Raw genomic sequence first — 20,188 nt, 5'->3', positions numbered from 1 at the left:
CAACAATTGATCAAATACTTTCACAAACAATGGGATGAAAGAATCAACATGAAGTAATCTGAGACTTGAGTTACAATATTATTTGCTTCTCAGAAAATGTGTATTTTTTTTTTTTTACAGAAAAAGCATACCTCGAATATAATTATAAATCTCCAAAAAAATCTACTTCTTTAAAATGTACATAGTGTTATCTTTGGATCTCTTTTACACTCAACACTCTGATTTAGTATAATGTCTAGTTTCAGTGCCTTCATTCTTTCTACTGTTAATCCTCAAATGTTTATATAGACTTACTTTTTGGTTAAATATATTTTCCCCATTTACTGGATCTGCAAAAATATTTAGTATAAACTGATGTTTTCTAAGCTGTAGTATTTGAACAAATGTTTTTTCGCATTCATTACATGTTTAGGCTTTCTCTGCAATATAAATGCTCTGATGTTCAACAAAGTTTGAGCATCTGCTTCAGGGTTTTCCTTTAATATAGAATGCATACAATAATATCTGTAATGCAAGTAAAGATACAACAATCCTCTTTATGTTCGTATGTTTGTCTCCAGAACAAATAGTCTTTACTTTAAAGGGCTATATTTTCCAGAAGGTATTTTTACAGTAATCATATTTATAATTTTTTTTTGGTTTTTTGAGATGGAGTCTCACTCTGTCACCCAGGTTGCGGTGTAGCAGCTCTATCTTGGCTCACTGCAACCTCCACCTCCCAGGTTCAAGCAATTCTCCTGCCTCAGCCTCCAGAGTAGCTGGGATTACAGGCACATGCCACCACCCCCGGGTAATTTTTGTATTTTTAGTAGAGATGGGCTTTCACAATATTGGCCAGGCTGGTCTTGAACTTCTGAACTCATTATCCACTGACCTTGGCCTCTCAAAGTGCTGGAATTTCAAGCATGAGCCAACACGCACAACCTATAATGCTTTTACTAAGTATAAACTTTCTGATATTGAGTAAAATGTGAGCTGATATTAATGGCTTTTCACATTCTTTGTATTTCTACAATTTTTCTCTAGTATAAATGTTTTCTTGTGCCATAAGGTGTCAGAATTTATTAAGTTTTGCCACATTCTTCATTTCATATTTGTAGTTTTTCTTCAGTATAAATTATCTTACCTACCATAACGTGTGACTACCATTTAAAGGCCTTGCCACATTTAACACATTTCTAGTTTCTCACCAGTATGATTTCTATTTTTTAGAAAAGTTTGAGATAAGGTTAAATGCTCTGTCACATTTTTATATCTGTAGAGTTTCTCTCCAGTATAAAATTTTTTAATAAATAAGGATGGAGAACCAGTTAAAGGCTTTGCCACATTTTTTTCTACAATTGCAAGGGTTCTCTCCAATGTCAATCATCTTACAGTTATTCAGGTTTGAGGACTTTTTAAAGAAATTGCCATATTCCTTATTGTAGGGTTTCTCTTTAATATTAATTCTCTTATGTATAATGAGGGTTCAAGACTAGTTAAAAGCGTTACCACATTCTTTGTTTTATAGGGTTTCTCTCTAGAATGAATGAACAGATATTGTGTACGGCCTAAGATGTGCTTAAAGGTTTTGTCACTTTTTTTTTTTTTAACCTTTCTAGGGTCTCTCCAATATAAATTCTCTTACGTTTTGGGAGGCTGAGGCAGGTGGATCACCTGAGGTCAGGAGTTCAAGACTAGCCTGGTCAACATGGTGAAACCCCATCTCTACTAAAAATATAAAAATCAGCCAGAGTGGTGGCACATGCCTGTAATCCCAGCTACTCAGGAGGGTGAGGGAGGAGAATCACTTGAACCTGGAAGGCAGAGGTTGCAGTGAGCTGACTTCGTGCCACTGCACTCCAGCCTGGGTGACAAAGGGAGATGCCATCTCAAAAAAATACATTTTTTTAAAATAAATTCTCTCGGGTTCATTAAGGTTTGAGGGTTGGTCAAAGGCTTTGTTACATTTTTTCACATTTATAAAATTTTTGTCCAATATGAATTCTCTAATTTTCTATTAAGGTTTGGAACTTGTTAAAGGCTTGTCCATATTCTCAAATTCTCTACACTTGTAGTGTTTTATTCCAGTATAAATTATTTTCTGTATTATAAGACCTGAGGGCTGGACTTTGCCACATTATTTACATTTGTAGGGTTTCTCTCCAGTATGAATTCTCTTATGTTTAGCAAGACTTGAATGCCTCTTAAAAGCTTTGTCACACTGTTCACATTTGTAGGGTTTCTCTCCAGTATGAATTCTCTTATGTGTCCTAAGTGTTGAGGAGCAGCTAAAGGCTTTGCCACATTCTTCACATTTGTAGGGTCTTTCTCCAGTATGAATTCTCTTGTGATTAGTAAGTGTTGAGGAGAGACTAAAGGCTTGGCCACATTCTTCACATGTGTAGGGTTTCTCTCCGGTGTGAATTCTCTTGTGTCTAGTAAGGTTTGAGGGCCACCTAAAGGCTTTGCCACATTCCTCACATCTGTAGGGTTTCTCTCCAGTATGAATTCTTTTATGTGCAGTAAGGTTTGAGGAGCGGTTAAAGGATTTGCTACATTCATCACATTTGTAGGACTTCTCCCTGGTATGAATTATCTGATGTTGATTTAGGTGTGAAAGCATGCAAAATGATATGCCATATTTTTTACATTTCAAATGTTTCTTTCCAGTGCATCTTGTTTCATGTCTATTGCAATTTGAAAATTTACCAAAGACTTTGACACATTTATGAGTCTGAAATATTTTGTTTTGGGCATTTGACAAACATCGGTTAACTTCATTATAACCTCCTTTGTGCACCTCACACTCACCCACACTTTTATAGCATTTTTTAAATTGTAAATTCTCATGTCCACATTTTCCATATGTTCTCGGTATTACTGTTTGGAGTGAATCTTTTATGCCCTGCTCTGGATGAAGTTCTTGGGTGAAATGAGAACATGTAACTGAAAGACATAAAAATCACAAGTTACAGCACTTACTAGACTCAGATAAATATACTTTACAAATCGAATATATAAAATTATACAGGCACATTAGCAAAATGGCATATCAAAATACCACAGGCCACAATTCCTTCATAGATGTATAAATGTAACAACATCATAGTAATCAAAATACCTTTGGTGAAAATTTATAGAGTAAGTGTGTGCCCGATGTGAGCACAATGTCAAAAGTCATATATAGAGAAAAGAAAAGTCAGCTACATTTACCCAACACAGCCCTTCCTCATCCCCAATAGAACATGGTGCCTTTAATGACAGCTTTAAGTCTTGAGATCAAAAGTGAATGTTACAACAGCAGAAAGACTGCAGTACCATGGATGGAAAATAGGTGTAGAAAGTAGTTATTGACAAGTAATAAGAAATGTGAAGAAGTCTTCTAACTGAAAAATAAATACAAAATTGCAGACAAGACACATCATGAGAACATATTTGGGAGACTCCCAGAACCTCTACCTAAGACAATTGGTTTCAGACTATACCAGAAAAGAGCTGCATTATAAAGATTGTGAAAGGTAGTTTTATGTTAATGTCTAAATCTTAACCAAAGATTATAATGTATACGAAGTATTTGGGCAACATGGTCCAATAAAAAAAACCAAAATTTTCAAAAGCAACTATAAAAATAAAGATGTATATATTAATTTATAAAATGTAAGATAATCTATATTTTGCTCAATGAGAAAACTGGAAAATCAGACATCAGATAAGTGAGAATATCAACAAAAGGCTTGGAATAATAAAAATAGACAATTGTGGAGGTAAAAAAGAATAACTGAAATAAATTTAAAGTATGAAAAAAGTAATGTAAAAAATGAAGAAACTAAACAAACAAACCAGGATATACACATATAAAAAGATCCATAAAACATATTTAAGCAAAGTTTCAAAAGTCACAAACCAGAATATAATCTTGGGAGCTGCAAGATAAAAGTGAGGTATTATTTATAAGCCTAGTCCTCTGAGACAACCAGTGAATTTGTCAACAGAAACCTTGCAGGTCAGAAAAGAACTGTGTTAAATGGTCAAAGGCTGAAGAAAAAATCTTCATTGTGAGAATAATGTAACCAGCAAAAATGTACTATAAAATAAATAAAAAATAAAGATCTTCCAGAATAACCAAATGCTGGAAAAGCATATAAGCACTGCATGTGCCCTAAATAAAATGCTGAAAAGAGGTCTTTCAACTTAAAATAATAGACGAAAAAAATATATAATCATATAAAATACATGTTTTTGAGAAACATGCATATACACACAAAACAAATCTGTGGTATTATTGTGATGCTGCAGAAAACATTTTTAGTTATTCTTTAAAATTGGAAAGATATAAGCATAAAAATAATCATAAAGCATAAAATGATACAATTAGCAACATCAATAGAAGCATAGGGTAGATATAATGAGGACACATTTTTCTATGCAACTGAAGTCATTTTTTTAAACCAGGTTAAAATATACTGTTGTAGCATTAACAGGTTTTATAAAATCTCTAATGTAGCACAAAGAAAAAATCTTTATAGACACACAAAAGAAATGTATATATTAATTTATAAAATTTAAGATAATCCATATTATCTTAAATGTTATTACTAGCATGAGATGTTACTAGTTACTAGTATGAGACAAAGACTGATTACTAGCATGAGACAAAGACTGACATTATATAATGGTAAAATGAGTCCATTTACTAGGAATCTATAACTATTATGTCTATCTATATGTATATGCATATATAACATCAGGGCTTCAAAATGTATAAAGCAAATATTTACAAAAATGAAGCAAGAAATCAAATAGAAACATAAAATTATAAACATTAAGACCTCACTTTCAATAATAAATTAAAAATTTAAATAAAAAATCAATTAAAAAACAGAAAACCTGAGGAACATTATATTGTATATGAATTCATTTTGCAATGCTATAGAAAATAACCTTAGACTGGGTAATTTTTTTTTAATTTTTATTTTCTTTTTGAGACAGAGTCTTGCTCTGTCGCCCAGGCTGGAGTGCAGTGGTGCAATCTTGGCTCACTGCAAGCCCCGCCTCCCAGGTTCACACCATTCTCCTGCCTCAGCCTCCTGAGTAGCTGGGACTACAGGCGCCTACCACCACGCTCGGCTAATTTTTTTGTATTTTTAGTAGAGACGGGGTTTCACCGTGTTAGCCAGGATGGTCTTGATCTCCCGACCTCGTGATCCGGAGACTGGGTAATTTATAAAGAAAAAGATTTCTTTGGTTCACAGTTCAGTAGACTGTACAAGAAGTATATGCCAGTATTTGCTTCTGGTGAGGATATGAAAAAGCTCACAATTATAGTGGAAGGCAAAAAAGAACCAAACATGTCACATGGTAAAAGATGATGCACGTGTGAGGTGGAGTAATCAGGTTCCTTTAAGCAACCAGCTCTCATGTGAATTAACAGACTGAGAACTCTATGATTACCAAGGGGATTGTGCCAAGTCATTCATGAGGGATTTGTCTCCACGATGCAAACAGCTCTCATTAGGCCCCACATCCACCACAGGAGATTACATTTCAATATGAGATTTGGAGGGCATCTATACCATATCACAAACCAAATAGGCTAAACAGACATGTACAGAACTCTCCAGTCAAAAGCAAGTGGATACACAATATTCTTATTTGCACCTGGTGCATTCTGTTAGAACACACGAGTCTTAGTAAATTTAAAAAGATCAGCCAGGTGCAGTGGCTCACAGGTGTAATCCCAGAACTTTGGGAGGCCAAGATGGAAGGATCACTTGGGGCAAGAAGTTTGATACTAGCCTTGGGAACATGGTGAGACCCTGTCTCTACAAATAATTAAAAATTAGCTGGGCATGGCCGGGCAGGGTGGCTCACGCCTGTAATCCCAGCACTTTGGGAGGCCAAGGCATGTGGATCACAAGGTCAAGAGATCAAGACCATCCTGGCCAACATGGTGAAAACCCGTCTCTACTAAAAAATAAAAAAAATTTTTTAAATAAAAAATAAAAAAAGCCAGGTGTGTTGGTGGGCCCCTGTAGTCCCAGCTATTCAGGAGGCTGAGGCAGGAAAATCACTTGAATCCGGGAGGCGGAGGATGCAGTGAGCAAAGATTGCACCACTGCACTCCAGTCTGGGGAACAGAGGAAGACTCCATTTCAAAAAAAAAAAAAGAAAAAAATTAGCTGGGCTTGGTAGGGTAGGCCTGTAGTGCCAGCCACTCAGGAGGCCAAGGTGGAAGGATTACTTGAGTCCAAGAGGTTGAGGCTGCAGTGAGACAAGATTGTGTTACTGCACTACAGTCTGGGCAACAGAGTGAGAAATGCTGTGTCAAAAAAAATTTAAGAAAAGCAAAATCATACAGTGTATGTTTTCTAATCAAAACTAAATAAAACTGAAAAGGATAAAAGTAAAACTGGCAAATCAAAAATATATGGAAATAAACACATTCTTCAATATATTCTTGCACAAGGTCATATAATTTAATTTAATTTAATATTTTTGCTCAGGGGTCAACATATTTAAGTGACAACTTAATTTGTTAAGAAGTCAGTATAACCCACAGTGGTGAACAAATTTAATATAATCTGTATCAAAATTCCAAAAGTATATTTATTCCTGAAATATTGTTTAAAATTTTTAAATTTTATTATGAACTATATCTAGAGAAACGCACATGAAAAACACAGAGGCATTATGCTCCATAATTTCAAAACACAATAAAAAGCTGCAATAACAGTAACTACGTGGTATTCACAAAAAGACAGATAAAGACATGATAAAATAGGGAGACCAACAATGAACTCTTCTGTGTATGACCAAATAATCTGCCACAAGGTTGCCATGAGCAGACAATGGAGAAAATATCATCCCTTCAACAGATAATGTTGAAAACTGGATATCTACATTGAAAAAATGAAGTTGAATATTTTAATTGCATCATATACAAAAGATATTTTAAACAAAATACTTAGACTAATAAAAAAACTAATGAAACTCTTAGAAAAAAATACAGTGGAAAGACATGACATTGGTGTTGGCACCATTTTCTTAGACATGCCATCAAATGCATGAGCCACGAATAGGAGAACAGAAAACTTTAACCGGACTAAACTTCAAAATTTCTGCAATCAAATAAAACATTTAATAGAGTGACAGTGTCACCCAAGAAATGGGTGACAATATTTGAAAATCACATGTGATGACTTAATATTGAGAATATATAAACAACTCCTAGAACTAGACAATAACTGATGATTTAATAATCTAATAATTACTTGATTTAGAAACGAAAAAACAAGCCTGGTGCAGTGGCTCACATGTAATCCCAGAACTCTGAGAGGCTGAGGTGGGCAGATCACCTGAGGTCAGGAATTTGAGACCAGCCTGACCAACATGGTGAAACCCATCTCTACTAAAAATATAAAATTAGCTGGGCATTGTGGCACATCCCTAATCCCACCTACTCAGGAGGCTGAGGCAGAAGAATTGTTTGAATCTGGAAGGCAGAGATTGCCATGACCAAAACTGTGCCATTGCACTGCAGCCTGGCTAACAAGAGCGAAACTCCATCTCAAAAAAAAAAAAAAAAAAAAAAAAGAAAGAAAGAAAAGAAAAGAAAAAGAAAAGAAATGGACAAATGATTAAACTAAATTTTAATAAAACAGATATACACCCAGTTCCAAGATGGCCAAAAAGGAACAGCTCCAGTCTGCAGCTCCCAGTGTGATTGATGCAGAAGATGGGTGCTTTCTGCATTTCCAACTAAGGTGCCTGGTTTATCTCAATGGGACTGGTTAGACAGTGGGTGCAGCCCACAGAGGGTGAGCCAAAGCAGGGTGGGGCATCGCCTCACCTGGGAAGAGCAAGGCATTGGGGGAATTCTCTTTCCTAGCCAAGGGAAGCCGTGACAGACTGCATCAGGAAAGTCGGGACACTGCCACCTAAATACTGGGCTTTTCTAATGGTCTTAGCAAACGGCACACCAAGAGTTTATATCCCGTGCCTGGCTCAGTAGGTCCCACACCCATGGAGCCTTGCTCACTGCTAGCACAGTAGTCCAAGATCAAACTGCGAGGTGGCAGCCTGGCTAGGGGAGGGGCATCCACCATTGCTAAGGTTTGAGTAGGTAAACAAAGCGGCCAGGAAGCTAGAACTGGGTAGAGCCCACCGCAGCTCAACAAAGCCTGTCTGCCTTTGTAGACTCCACCTCTGGGGGTAGGGTACAGCTGAACAAAAGGCAGCAGAAACTTCTGCAGACTTAAACATCCCTGTCTGACAGCTCCGAAGAAAGCAGTGGTTCTCCCAGCATGGTGTTTGAGTTCTGAGAATGGACAGACTGCCTCCTCAAGTGGGTCCCTGACCCCTGTGTAGCCTAACTGGGAGACGACTCCCAGTAAGGGCCGATTGACACATCATACAGCAGGTGCTCTTCTGAGATGAGGATTCCAGAGGAAGGATTAGGCAGCAATATTTGTTGTTCTGCATTATTTGCTGTTCTGCAGTCTCCGCTGATGATACCCAGGCAAACAGGGTCTGGAGTGGACCTCCAGCAAACTCCAACAAACCTGCAGCTGAGGGACTTGACTGTTGGAAGGAAAATTAACAAACAGAAAGGAATAGCATCCACATCAACAAAAAGGACAACCATACCAAAACCCCATCTGTAGGTCACCATCATCAAAGACCAAAGGTAGATAAAACCACAAAGATGGGGAGAAACCAGAGCAGAAAAGCTGAAAATTCTAAAAACCAGAGCACCCCTTCTCCTCTGAAGGAACACAGATCCTTGCCAGCAACAGAACAAACCTGGACAGAGAATGACTTTGATGAGTTGACAGAAGTAGGCTTCAGAAGATCAATAATAACAAACTTCTCTGAGCTAAAGGAGGATGTTTGAACCCATCCCAAAGAAGCTAAAAACCTTGAAAAAAGATTAGATGAATGGTTAACTAGAATAAACAGTGTAGAAAAGACCTTAAATGACCTGATGGAGCTGAAAACCATGGAACAAGTACTACGTGACGCATGCACAAGATTCAGTAGCTGATTTGATCAAGTGAAAGAAAGGGTATCAGTGATTGAAGATCAAATTAATGAAATGAAATGAAGCGAGAAGAGAAGTTCAGACAAAAAAAAAAAAAAAAAGAGTAAAAAGAAACAAACAAAGCCTCCAAGAAATATGGGACTATGTGAAAAGACCAAATCTACATTTGATTGGTATACCTGAAAGTGATGGGGAAAACGGAACCAAGCTGGAAAACACTCTTCAGGATATTCTTCAGGAGAACTTCCTCAACCTAGCAAGGCAGGCCAACATTCAAATTCAGGAAATACAGAGAATGCCACAAAGATACTCCTCAAGAAGAGCAACCCCAAGACACATAATTGTCAGATTCACCAAGGTTGAAATGAAGGAAAAAATGTTAAGGGCAGCCAGAGAGAAAGGTCAGGTTACCCACAAAGGGAAGCCCATCAGACTAACAGCAGATCTCTTGGCAGAAACTCTACAAGCCAGGAGAGAGTGGGGGCCAATAGTAAACATTCTTAAAGAAAAGAATTTTCAAACCAGAATCTCATATCCAGCCAAACTAAGTTTCGTAAGTGAAGGAGAAATAAAATCCTTTAGAGACAAGCGAATGCTGAGAGATTTTGTCACCACCAGGCCTGCCTTACAAAAGCTCCTGAAGGAAGCACTAAACATGGAAAGGAACAACCGGTACCAGTCACTGCAAAAACATGTCAAATTGTAAAGATCATTGATGCTAGGAAGAAACTGCATCAACTAACGGGCAAAATAACCAGGTAACATCATAATGACAGAATCAAAATCACACCTAACAATATTAACCTTAAGTGTAAATTAGCTAAATGCCCCAATTAAAAGACACAGACTGGCAAATTGGATAAAGAGTCAAGACCCATCAGTGTGCTGTATTCAGGAGACCCATTTCACATGCAGAGACACACACAGGCTCAAAATAAAGGGATGGAGGAAGATCTACCAAGCAAATGCAAAGCAAAAAAAAACAGGGGTTGCAATCCTAGTGTCTGATAAAGCAGACTTTGAACCAACAAAGATCAAAAGAGACAAAGAAGGCCATTACATAATGGTAAAGGGATCAATGCAATAAGAAGAGCTAACTATCCTAAATATATATGCAACCAAAACAGGAGCACCCAGATTCATAAAGCAAGTCCTTAGAGACATACAAAGAGACTTAGACTCCCACACAATAATATTGGGAGACTTTAACACCCCACTGTCAACATTAGACAGATCAACAAGACAGAAGGTTAACAAGAATATCCAGGACTTGAACTCAGCTCTGCACCAAGCAGACCTAATAGACATCTACAGAACTCTCCAAGCCAAATCAATAGAATAGACATTCTTCTTAGCATCACAGCACACTTATTCCAAAATTGACCACATAGTTGGAAGTAAAGCACTCCTCAGCAAATGTAAAAGAACAGAAATCACAACAAACTGTCTCTCAGACCACAGTGCAATCAAATTAGAACTCAGGATTAAGAAACTCACTCAAAATCACACAAGTACATGGAAACTGAACAACTTGCTCCTGAATGACTACTGGGTACATAATGAAATGAAGGCAGAAATAAATATGTTGTTTGAAACCAATGAGAACAAAGACACAATGTACCAGAATCTCTGGGACACATTTAAAGCAGTGTGTAGAGGGAAATTTGTAGCACTAAATGCTCACAAGAGGAAGCAGGAAAGATCTAAAATCGACACCCTAACATCACAATGAAAAGAACTAGAGAAGCAAGAGAAGACAAATTTAAAAGCTAGCAGAAGGCAAGAAATAGCTAAGATCAAAGCAGAACTGAAGGAGATAGAGATACAAAAAAAGGGTTCAAAACATCAATGAATCCAGAAGCTGATTTTTTGAAAAGATCACCAAAATTGATAGACCGCTAGAAAGACTAATAAAGAAGAAAAGAGAGAAGAATCAAATAGACAGAATGAAAAATGATAAAGGGGGTATCACCACTGACCCCACAGAAATACAAACTGCCATCAGAGAATACCACAAACACCTCTACGCAAATAAACTAGAAAATCTAGAAGAAATGGATAAATTCCTGGACACATACACCTTCCGAAGACTAAACCAGTAAGAAGTTGAATCCCTGAATAGACCAATAACAGACTCTGAAATTGAGGCAATAATTAAAAGCCTACCAACCAATAAAAGTCCAGGACCAGACAGTTTCACAGCCAAATTCTACCAGAGGTATAAAGAGGAGCTGGTACCATTCCTCCTGAAACTATTCCAACCAATAGAAAAAGAGGGAATCCACCCTAACTCATTTTATGAGGCCAACATCATCCTGATACCAAAGCCTGGCAGAGATACAACAAAAAAGAATTTTAGACCAATATCCCTGATGAACATAGATGCAAAATCCTCAATTAAATACTGGCAAACCGAATCCAGCAGCACATCAAAAAGCTTATTCACCATGATCAAGTGGGCTTCATCCCTGGGATGCAAAGCTGGTTGAACATACACACACAAAAAAAACTTAATGCATCACATAAACAGAACCAAAGACAAAACCACGTCATTATCTCAATAGATGCAGAAAAGGCTTTCGACAAAATTCAACAGCACTTCATGCTAAAAACTCTCAATAAACTAGGTATTGATGGAACATATCTCAAAATAATAAGAGTTATTTATGACAAACCCACAGCGAGTATCATACTGAATGGGCAAAAACTGGAAGCATTCCCTTTGAAAACTAGCACAAGCCAGGGATGCCCTCTCACCACTCCTATTCAACATACTGTTGGAAGTTCTAGCCAGGGCAATCAGGCAAGAAAAATAAATAAATGGTATTCAATTAGGAAAAAAGGAAGTCAAATAGTCCCTGTTTGCAGATGACATGATTGTATATTTAGAAAACCCCATTGTCTCAGCCCAAAATCTCCTTAAGCTGATAAGCAACTTCAGCAAAGTCTCAGGATACAAAATCAATGTGCAAAAATCACAAGCATTCTTATACACCAATAATAGACAAACAGAGAGCTAAATCATGAGTGAACTCTCATTCACAATTGCTACAAACAATAAAATACCTAGGAATCCAACTTACAAGGGACGTGAAGTACCTCTTTAAGGAGAACCACAAACCACTGCTAAACGAAATCAAAGAGGACACAAACAAATGGAAGAACATTCCATGCTCATGGATAGGAAGAATCAATACTGTGAAAATGGCCATACTGTACTGCCCAAGGTAATTTATAGATTCAATGCCACTCCCATCAAGCTACCAATGACTTTCTTCACAGAATTGGAAAAAACTAAAGTTCATATGGAACCAAAAAAGAGCCTGCATTGCCAAGACAATCCTAAGCAAAAAGAGCAAACCTGGAGGCATCACGCTACCTATACTATACTACCTTTTACTATACTATACTATACTATACTATACTATACTATATTATACTATACTATACTATACCATACCACAAGGCTACAGTAACCAAAACAGCATGGTACTGGTACCAAAACAGAGATATAGACCAACGGAACAGAACAGAGCCCTCAAAAATAACACCACACATCTACAACCATCTGATCTTTGACAAACCTGAAAGAAACAACAAATGGGGAAAGGATTCCCTATTTAATAAATGGTGCTGGGAAAACTGGCTAGCCATAAGTAGAAAGCTGAAACTGGATCGCTTCCTTACACCTGATACAAATATTCATTCAAGATGGATTAAAGACTTAAATGTTAGATCTAAAACCATAAAAACCCTAGAAGAAAACCTAGGCAATACCATACAGGACATAGGCATGGGCAAGGACTTCATGACTAAAACACCAAAAGCAATAGCAACAAAAGCCAAAATGGACAAATGGGATCTAATTAAACTAAAGAGCTTCTGCACAACAAAGGAAACTACCATCAGGGTGAACAGGCAACCTACAGAATGGGAGAAAATTTTTGCAATCTACCCATCTGACAAAGGGCTAATATCCAGAATCTACAAAGAACTTAAACAAACTTGCAAGAAAAAAATCAACCCCATCAAAAACTGGGCAAAGGATATGAACGGACATTTATCAAAAGAAGGCATTTATTTATGCAGCCAACAGACACATGAAAAAATGCTCATCATCACTGGTCATTAAAGAAATGCAAATCAAAACCACAATGAGATACCATCTCACACCAGTTAGAATGGCGATCATTAAAACAGGAAACAACAGGTGCTGGAGAGGATGTGGAGAAATAGGAACACTCTTACACTGTTGGTGGGACTGTAAACTAGTTCAACCATTGTGGAAGACAGTGTGGTGACTCCTCAAGGATCTAGAACTAGAAATGCCATTTGACCCAGCCATCCCATTACTGGAGATATACCCAAAGGATTATAAATCATGCTACCATAAAGACACATGCACACGTATGTTTATTGCGGCACTATTCACAATAGTAAAGACTTGGAACCAACCGAAATGTCCATAAAGGATAGACTGGATTAAGAAAATGTGGCACATATACACCATGGAATACTATGCAGCCATAAAAAAGGATGAGTTCATGTATTTTGTACGGACACAGATGAAGCTGGAAACCGTCACTCTGAGCAAACTATCAGAATGCCAGAAAACCAAACACCACGTGTTCTCATTCACAGGTGGTAATTGAACAGTGAGAACTTGGACACAGGGCAGGGAACATCACACACCAAGGCCTGTCGTGGGGTGGGGGAATGGGGGAGGGATAGCATTAGGAGAAATAGCTAATGTAAATGACGAGTTAATGGGTGCAGCAAATCAACATGGCACATGTATACATATGTAACAAACCTGCACATTGTGCACATGTACCCTAGAACTTAAAGGATATATATACACACACACACACAAATGGGAAGAAGCACTTGAAAGGTTGCACAAAATTAATAATTTACAGAAAAATGCAAAACAAAGTCACAATACAAAACAAAATTACCTTACACCAATTACAATGGCCACTAGAAATTTTTTTAAAACACCAACTATGTTGATAATATAAAGAAATTGAAACCTATGTAAGTTGTTGATGAGAAAAGAGATGCCGCCATCATAAAAATATCATAAATGTTCTTCAAATAATTAAAAATGAAATTATCATATAATACAGAAATACCATTTATGAATCTATATCTAAAACATACAACACAGCAAAATGAAGACATAAACAATACCCTGCTTGCATATCCCCCCACAGCAAGTATTACAACCCAGCCTCTAAATAAATACATACATACATATATAACAATTAAAAAATGAAAAAAAATTTTGTAAAAAACTTTAAACTATATTTCAAGGCTATGGTAATTAAAAACCAGAATGGTCTGTGTAGAAAAGTGGACAACCACCAATGAAACAGAAATTACTATTCTCACACATTTTAGACACGATACAAAAAAATTTTTTTTAAACTGTTTAACATAGAGTTTCTCAAAAATACACAGATATTAATGTGTCCCCAAAAGCAATGGCAAAGCAGTCAGTTTTTTCAGTCCCTGATAAGCCATAAAGAAAACTTTGGCTCACACTGTGAACTTGAAAAAAGATTATTGAAGAGAAAGCAGAATCCTTGGAGAATTTAACAGCATGGGGCAGAAGGTGTCCCTGTGTGAGAGCAAAAGAAAAAAGTGACTTGAGCTTCTCAGAAACTCTTTCCATCAAAGCACAGTTCCCCAGACCACATTTTAAGGGCTGGCTGCCTCCTTGATTTGTGTACCTCTCATCTGTGTCATCTGCTTCATTCGCTCTCACCTACCTGGCTGTTTGGCTACCATCTCACTTCTCTTTATATTCCAAGACTCTTTATTTTGCTCCAGACAGGTGATCAAGTCTGGCTTAGAGTCAGCAATACCTGTTTTATTAAGAAAAAAACGTAACATAAATCTTGCTGAATTCTTTAACTACCAACCTAGTATTATGCTTAGTAAAGAGGATATAATAGAAAATTCTAGAAAATTAATATTGATTCATAACAGAACTTTCTACATATTTACAAAATATTTTAAAATTGTGGGTCCTTAATCTCACTACTCAGTATTACTGAATTAAACATTGGTGGTGGCAACTGAATTCTAAGGTATGGGAAACGCTATTTTACGCCATGACATTTTTGGAATTGCCACTAACCTAGAGCAAAAGATACATAAGCTCAGGAAAGGGAAAAGTTCAGGTCAAGATAAAACATCGTGAAGAATTTGTTCTACACCAATGAATTCCCAAGATTTTCTTAAAATCGGAGAGCTAAAATATATTCATGCAAAGCAGAAATTACCAAAATTATCTTAGAAAAGAGAGAAAGGCAATATATTAGGAATTGTGTATTGAAGTTTTCCTCACCCAGGAAGACCAGGTTTCTGTAGTTCTCTAACATCACATCTCTATATAAATTCTGCTGAGCATGATCCAGGCATTGCCATTCCTCCAGATAGAATTCTATAGCTATGTCTCTGAATGTCAACAATCCCTGAAAAAACAAAATGAAACAAACAAACAAAAACACTCATGAACACACAAACAGTTACCATGTATCTGTAGGCAGAGACTTGTATTTGACTTAAGAGAGTAAAAAGAAGTGGTTTTCAGTTACAAGAGTGACTAAAATTATTCAACAAGATAATTTTTAACACTGAAGTATTCTCTAACTCTGAGAAAAGAGAATAGCATAAGATCCACAATACAACTGTAGATGTGATACTTTTCTGGATGATAAATTATAAAATTAAGGGCATCAACATAGACATGTCTTTTTTTTCTATTTTTCTTTTCTTCTTTTTTTTGAGACCAAGTCACACTCTGTTGCCCAGGCTGGAGTGCAGTGGCATGATCTTGGCTCAGTGCAACCTCCACCTCCTGGGTTCAATCGATTCTCCTGCCTCAGCCTCCCAAGTAGCTGAGACTACAGGCGTAAGCCACCATGCCTGGCTAATTTTTGTAATTTTACTAGAGATGGGGTTTCTCCATGTTGGCCAGGCAGGTCTTGAACTCCTGACCTCAGGTGATCCACCCACCTTGGCCTCCCAAAGTGCTGGGATGGCAGGCATGAGCCACCTCACCTGCTGGACATATCTATTTTTGAGTGCTATATTTACGTCACACAGAATAAGTGGTGTGTATTTCTCAAATAGAACAGTCATGATGACTTGGAAGGTACCTCTCAAGTCTTAATATGTGCAACAAACTAAAGATCTTGTGCAGATTTTGTTTCAGGAGATTTGGGATAAAGTCTGAATTTCTGAATTTTTAGCAAGCTCACCAATGTTTCTAGCCTACTAAGAGTATTTTGTCAAACATCCAGTAAGTGGCAGAGTCTGAGTTTTTCCCAGTTTCTCTCATCTGTAAATAAACATAAGAGCCTTCATTTTTAAAAGACAAATATATGCAAAAGTCATCAAAAAAGAAAGGACAACTTCCAGATTAAATGTGATGGTTTATGCACTTCAGCTAGGAAATCTCCTAAGTGTACTTAATAATTAAGAGAATAATAATTAATAGTGGAAAAAATGTCATTGAGATCTTGAACCAAGTGAATAACATTGTTATCAACTTTATTAGGACACATTTGTATTATGTACTGATGGACACAGGCCACAACATCACTGCTGTGGTATTTCTCACCTCTCAGAAAAGTAAATTGTAATCCAAATTTAATTATATGTATGTACATATATTTGTTTTTCTTTTTTTTTTTTTTTTAAGAGATGGAGTCTCGCTCTGTCACCCAGGCTGGAGTGCAGAGGTGCAATCTGCAATCTTGTCTCACTGCAACCTCTACCTCCTGAGTTCAAGCAATTCTCCTGCCTCAACCTCCCAAGTAGCTGGGATTACAGATGCATGCAACACACCTGGCTAATTTTTGTTTGTTTGTTTTTTCCATAGAGACGAGGTTTCACCATGTTGGCCAGTCTAGCCTCGAACTCCTGACCTCATGTGATCTGCCTGCCTCGGCCTCCCAAAGTGCTGGGATTACAAGCCTGAGACACCACACTTGGCCTAAATTTAATTATAAAGAAACATCAGTTTTATGCAAAGTCAAAGATGCAGATAACTTCCCTGTGCTGTAATTTTTAACAGTAATTTTAAGTAGTCTTTCTTTAGCACCCTGGAGGGCAAGTATCTCCTAATAGTTTTTCCAGAACTTTCTGGGTAATAAATGCCTTTCTGTTTAAATGAGCATTTTCTAAATCCTGTTCTGCCTGGAAATAATAGAGCACACAGATAAAACCCCAACAGGATATGTTTCACTTTTCACTAATATCCAAAGACAATTGTGTTTCCCCAGTAGAAATAATGAGTATTTACACCTTCTCACGTTTAACAGCTACAATGGGAACATTTTAAATATTGCAGGTCATAAATTTGTAGTAAGAATTCTACATGGCATACAAGAATCCAAGATGAAGAAAATGTATAGAATGTTATGGCATATAGAGAAAATATTTTTTTTCAGAACCCCTTGCCTATCATAAAAACGACAAAAATATAGTTGAAACGAACTCATTAGGGATCAACAGCACAAGCAGAGAAGTAAAAATTTGCAAGTTCTGAACAGATGGCATTGCCAAAGGCAGAATGGACACCACGCTTAATCTGAAATATGCTTGCCTGAGAAAAAGTGATTTTTTTCTTTTCCTCCTCTTTCTCTGAAATGTATTTTCAGAGAAGATGCTCTGGACGTATCAAACCCGCATCTTGAGAATATGCCTTTAAAGCACAATCTATTCACCTGCTACCAGCACACACACCCATGGGCAGAAAGACCCAGACTTGAAGAAAACATTCACCCATTTTTGTTGTTTATAACGGAAAAGATTTAAGAGCAATGGGAGAACAGTGAGCTTCTCCATAACTATTAAAATACGAGTTTCTTTTTCCCTGCCCTCCCCTATCAGACACCAGCAATCTTCTTTACAGTAATGGGAGCATGAACTGCACTGACCTCTTCCTACCAAACGGAAACAGGGCAGGCAGTGCAGCCTTCCTTAGATGCGAAGGTTGAACTAAACTCTCCTGAATGTATCTTGAACCCCTCAAGTGTATAAGTTACTTGGTAATCTTGGCCCTGCTTTATGCAAAGTGATTCTGCAGGATCCAAAAGCATCCAGGAATGGGCTTTTTCAACAAGTCCCCTGTAAATGCTGATTGTGCTTTCCCAGACACATTATTAGCATTAGCGAGAGAAAGTAGGCACAGCAAAGAGTCCCTTACACCCGCCACGTCTGTCACAATACACATACTTGTGATACAAATAAAGACAACTAACCACCATGCTGAAATATTATATTTTTTGTTGACTTTTTTAAGTTTACAGGGACAACAGAAGGCAGCAATGTCTGAGTAAATCTGCACCTGGGAAATATGTACACATGTACTAATAAAATGTTTATTAAGCAGGTACTATGTGCTCAGGAGCATGTCACAGAACACTGTGTTGGGAATGACACATTTTGTGATTTAATTTTCCTAGCATCCTGGGAGTTGGTACTAAGTATTGAATAATTTTTAGCATTTAGATTAAGAGCACAGCATTTTTTTCTTCTTATGTTTCCCTATCATTACTTTTAAAAAGAAAATGTATAGAATAGTAATTCAGTACACTACCACAAAAAACATATGAAATGATACAATTACATAAAAATTGAGTAATCATCTTCCAAATGGCTATTTTGTAAATAATGAAATCAAGGCAGACATAAAAAAAATTTTTGAAACTAGTTACAGCCAAAATACAACATACTAGAATCTCTGTTACAGCTAAGGCAGTGTTAAGAATAAAATGTGTATCAGGAAACACCCACATCAAAAAGTTAGAAAGATCTCAATTTAAAAATCTAATGTTACAATTAAAAGAATTTCAAAAGTAAGATCAAACCAACCTCAACGCTCGCAAAAGACAAGAAATAACCAAAATCAGAGCTGAGACATAAATAGTACAAGGGGTTGGGCGCTGTGGCTCACTCCTGTAATTCCAGCACTTTGGGAGCCAAGGTGGGGAGATCACGAGGTCAGGAGTTCGAAACCAGCCTGGCCAACATGGGGAATCCCCGTGTCTACTAAAAATACAAAAATTAGCTGGGCGTGTGGCATATGCCTGTAATCCCAGCTACTCTGGAGGCTGAGGCAGGAGAATTGCTTGAAACTGGAAGGCGGAGGTTGCAGTGAGCCAAGATTGCACCACTGTACTCTAGTCTGGACAACAGAATGAGACTTCATCTTAAAAAAAAAAAAAAAAAAAAAAAAAAAAAAAAAAGTTCAATGAAACCAGAAGTTGCTTTGCATAAAGCAGGGCCGAGATTACCAAGTAACTTACAAACTTGAGGGATTCAAGATACATTCAGGAGAATTTAGTTCAACCTTCGCATCTAAGGAAGGCTGCATGCACTGCCTGCCCTGTTTCCGTTTGGTAGGAAGAGGTCAGTGCAGTTCATGCTCCCATTACTGTAAAGAAGATTGCTGGTGTCTGATAGGGCAGGACAGGGAAAAAGAAACTTATATTTTAATAGTTATGGAGAAGCTCATTGTTCTCCCATTGCTCTTAAATCTTTTCCGTTATAAACAACAAAAATGGGTGAGATGAGGCGCTGGGAGGGCAGAGCTGCCCAGCATCTTACGCTTCCAGGGGACTAAGAGCCGAGCTGGGCCAAGGATGATATGGGTCCTCAGACCCCGGAGCGGACTGTGAGGAAGTCTGGGTCCTGCTACAGCCACTTTCAGCTGGTTCCAACCAGCTTCCGCCCCTCTCTCAGATGACAGACCCAGCACTCACCATTTCTTGGCTTCCAGGGGATTCCGGTGTTTTAGCCATAAATCTGCGAATACCTGCAGGACACGAAGCCACAGAGTCTTGGCCTCTAGAAGTAGAGGACTCAGAGCCGTGAAGAGAAGAACTGGAGCTCTAGACGCAGAGAAACACAAAGGACCTGGAAAATTACGGAAGCGTCCTGTTCTCTCCAGCTGCATGCCTGATTGGACAGTTTCTAGCCCACGGCCCCTGATTGGATAAGGTTTCAGGCCCCACCCTTCATGCCTGAATGACAGAATATTTGATCACTGGACTGACTGAAGTAAAAATAACAGCCTAGGCAGCAGCCTTTACAGGCAAGTCTTCTTCCCTGATCTGAGCCAGGCCAACACCAGAGGATACTTGCATT

The 20,188-nt window shown here is 37.6% G+C and overlaps 1 protein-coding gene across 1 annotated transcript; it reads right to left on the bottom strand.

Annotated features, from left to right (window-relative positions):
• Positions 1–1,573: 1,573 nt before the first annotated feature.
• On the bottom strand, positions 1,574–19,842 carry LOC140709547 (zinc finger protein 722-like). The gene is made up of 4 exons (XM_073008637.1): positions 19,804–19,842; positions 15,378–15,504; positions 14,797–14,892; positions 1,574–2,928 (listed from the first exon to the last, which is right to left on the bottom strand). Exons 1-4 carry the CDS (start codon positions 19,840–19,842, stop codon positions 2,120–2,122), a joined length of 1,071 nt encoding a protein of 356 aa, XP_072864738.1. The 3' UTR covers positions 1,574–2,119.
• Positions 19,843–20,188: the final 346 nt, after the last annotated feature.

Source organism: Chlorocebus sabaeus, chromosome 21 (genome assembly GCF_047675955.1).
Source record: "Chlorocebus sabaeus isolate Y175 chromosome 21, mChlSab1.0.hap1, whole genome shotgun sequence".
Taxonomy (NCBI): Eukaryota; Metazoa; Chordata; class Mammalia; order Primates; family Cercopithecidae; genus Chlorocebus; species Chlorocebus sabaeus.
The sequence above is the reverse complement of the archived record's forward strand: the minus strand, read 5'-3'. Positions and strand labels throughout refer to the sequence as shown.

Bases quoted from the DNA above. Each gene is read 5' to 3' on its own strand.
- LOC140709547 (XM_073008637.1), bottom strand. From the start codon at position 19,842: ATGGCTAAAACACCGGAATCCCCTGGAAGCCAAGAAATG. The intron at 14,893-15,377 runs GTGAGGAAAACT...TTAATAAAACAG, and splicing joins CAGAAACCTGGTCTTCCTGG to GTATTGCTGACTCTAAGCCA. The intron at 2,929-14,796 runs GTAGGTGAGAGC...TATGTCTTTCAG, and splicing joins GATGGTAGCCAAACAGCCAG to TTACATGTTCTCATTTCACC.